This window comes from Pneumocystis carinii, assembly GCF_001477545.1.
Source record: "Pneumocystis carinii B80 chromosome Unknown supercont1.20, whole genome shotgun sequence".
NCBI lineage: Eukaryota > Fungi > Ascomycota > Pneumocystomycetes > Pneumocystales > Pneumocystaceae > Pneumocystis > Pneumocystis carinii.
Window position 1 is genome coordinate 1 of NW_017264732.1, and position 3,340 is coordinate 3,340.

A 3,340-nucleotide genomic window follows, 5' to 3' on the forward strand; every position below is an offset into this window, starting at 1 on the left:
ATGGCACGGCCGGTTAAGAGGCAAGCACAAGGAGTACAAGGAGCACAAGATGAGATTGATGAGAAACACCTTTTGGCTTTCATTGCGAAGGACAAATATGGAGAAGATGCTGAATGCAAAAAAAGGCTCAAGGAATATTGCGATGATTTGAAGAAAGTAGATGCTGAATTCAAAGTGAATGATAAAGTTAAAGAACTTTGTGGTGGTGGTGATGATACAAAACGAGACGAAAAATGCAAAACCCTGAAAGGCGAAGTTAAAAAAGAATTAGAAGATTTTGAAAATAAACTTGATGCATCGGTAGATGACATACAAGATGAATATTGTGAAAAATATGAAGAAAAATGTATACTTTTAGAGGAAGCAGACCCAGCTAATCTTAAGGATAACTGTATCGAGTTGAGGGAAGGATGTTACAAATTGAAGCGTGAAAAGGTGGCAGAGGAGCTTCTTTTGAGGGCGCTCGGAGGGGATGCTAAAGAAGCTAAATGTCAAGAAGAAATGAAAAAGGTTTGCCCAATGTTAAGCCGAGAAAGCGACGAATTGATGACTTTTTGCCTTGATCCGAGTGGAACGTGTGGAGAGCTGAAAAAAAAATTGAAGGATCTTTGCGAGCCTTTAAAAGAAGAGCTTAAAGATGGCGAATTAGAGAAAAAGTGTCATGAAAGACTTGAGAAATGTCATTTTTACGGAGAAGCGTGTGATGGTGCGAAATGCAAGGACTTTGAGGAGAAATGCAAGGGAAAAGGAATCACATATAAAGCGCCGGAATCTGATTTTAGTCCTGTCAAGCCGAAGGCGTCGTTGTTAAGAAGTATTGGGTTGGATGATGTGTATAAAAACGCGGAAAAACATGGGATTATTATTGGAAAATCAGGAGTGGATGTACCAAGGAAGTCAGGTACAAAATTTCTGCAAGATCTCTTGCTACTGTTGAGCAGAGATGAGGATAAGACGGATGCAAAAAGTAAATGCGATAAAGCGTTAAAAAAATGTGAAACTTCTAAGTATTTGGATACTGATTTGAAAAAGTTATGCGGTGATAATGATAAACAAAATAAATGCGAAAAAATGCTAGATGTAAAAGAAAGATGTACAAAACTCAAATTAAATCTTTATCTGAAAGGATTGTCTACAGGATATGAAGATAAAAAATCAGATCTTTTATCGTGGGTAAAGCTTCCAACCTTTTTTATAAAAGGAGAGTGTGCAGAACTTGAGTCGGAATGTTTCTATTTAGAAAAGGCGTGTAATAATAAGATTGATGAAGCATGTCAAAATGCAAGAGCAGCGTGCTATAAAAAGGGACAAGACAGGATGTTGAATAAGTTCTTTCAAAAGGAATTGAGGGGAAATCTTGGTCTTGTAAGATATCGTAGCGATCCTGGTGATTGTAAAAAATATGTAGTGGGAAACTGTACAAAACTTGATAAAAAATATCTTCCACGATGTCTTTATCCTAAAGAATTATGTTATGCGCTTTCAAATGATATTTTTCTTCAATCTAAAGAGTTAAGTTCGCTTTTAGATGATCAAAGGGATTTTCCATTAGAAAAGGATTGTCTTGAGTTGAAGGAGAAGTGTGATGAACTTAGTAGTGATTCATTATTGAATTTAGAAAAGTGTATAACATTGAAAAGACGCTGTGAATATTTTGACGTTACAGAAAGATTTAGAAAAGTATTTTTAGAAAAAAAGGATGATTCGTTAATGATTCAGGAAAACTGTACAAAGGCATTGCATGAGAAATGTGAAGCGTTATCTAGGAGGAGAAAGAATTCATTTAGTGTTTCATGTGCTTTACCAGAAGAAACATGTAGTTATATGGTATTCCACACAAGTCAAGATTGTAAATATTTAAAAGAAAACATCAAGAATGGAGGAATTGTAGGAAAAATTGAAAAAGCAAATGGAAATGAAACAGCACTTGAAGAACTCTGCACAACATGGGGCCGACATTGTCATCAACTTGTGGAGAACTGTCCAGATCAGTTGAAAAAAGAGAATGGCAATGGCAATAATCATAACTGCGATGTGCTCCAAGAAAAATGCAATAAAACCTTTGAAAAGTTGAAAGCGAAGGATGAGCTGACTCACCTGTTGAAAGGAAGTTTAAAAGGTGAAGATGAATGTAAAAAAACATTAGGAAAGGATTGCACTAAGTTGCAAAATAATGATACATTCAAAATTCTTCTTGGTGAATGTAAACCTGATACTACGGAAAATGTTTGCAAAGAATTAGTTGGTAAAGCAAAAGAGAGATGTCTTACTTTAAAAGACGAACTGAAGAAAGCGAAAGATGAGTTGACAGAGATGAAGACTGAGTATGATAAGCTCAAAAAGGCGGCAGAAGAATCTACAAATAAAGCTAAGTTATTGCTATCAAAGTCTGGAAAAGCCGCAATGCCAAGTGGACAGGATAGCAATGGCTCTGTACCAGCACCACCAGCAGAGCCAGCACCAGGGACACTACCACCACCACCACCATCAACTGGTGGAACATCAGGCACACCAGGCACACCAGGAGCACCAGGTGGAACACCAGGCACACCAGGTAGTGGAACGCCAAACTATGCAAAACTTGGATTCGTTAAAAGAGCATATGTAGATGAAGGAGTATCAGAAGTAGAGGTCAAAGCATTTGATGCAACGACAATAGCATTGGAGTTGTATTTGGAATTGAAAGAGGAATGCAGCGCTTTACAACTAGATTGCGGTTTTAAAGAGGATTGTCCGGAATCTAAATCAGCTTGTGAAGAAATAGAAAAGTTATGTAAACTGGAAGCATTAAAAGTTGCGCCTCATCATACAGAGACAATAACAAATAAGGTGACGGAAACACAGACGGAAACAAAGACCGTTGAGAAGGTCGATGACAAGACCAATGTGAAGACCGTTGAGAAGACTATTACGGTAACCAAACCAGGAAGTGGAGGAAAAGTAACAGAAGAGTGTACAATGATACAGACGACAGATACATGGGTAACACGTACGTCATTGCATACGAGTACGATAACGAGCACGTCAACGGTGACGTCGACAGTGACGTTGACGTCGATGAGAAAGTGCAAGCCTACCAAATGTACTACTGATTCAAGCAAAGAGACAGATAAAGGAGAAGGAAAAGATGAAGAAGAAGTAAAACCAAATGATGGGATGAAAATAAGAGTTCCTGATATGATTAAAATAATGTTGTTGGGAGTGATTGTTATGGGGATGATGTAAATGAATGAAAAAAATGTTAATAGATTGAAAATGTGCATATATCCATTGTTTATATATAATAGAAATCTAAATGAATGAAATGAAGTTTTAATCATTTTAGTCCGCCATTTTAATT

At 37.0% G+C, this 3,340-nt stretch overlaps 1 protein-coding gene across 1 annotated transcript; it reads left to right on the forward strand.

Annotated features, from left to right (window-relative positions):
- T552_03703 (hypothetical protein) lies at nt 1–3,225 on the forward strand (the record flags this gene model as incomplete). The annotated part of the gene is made up of 1 exon (XM_018372052.1): nt 1–3,225. One exon carries the CDS (start codon nt 1–3, stop codon nt 3,223–3,225), a length of 3,225 nt encoding a protein of 1,074 aa, XP_018224172.1.
- Between the last annotated feature and the right edge of the window lie 115 nt (nt 3,226–3,340).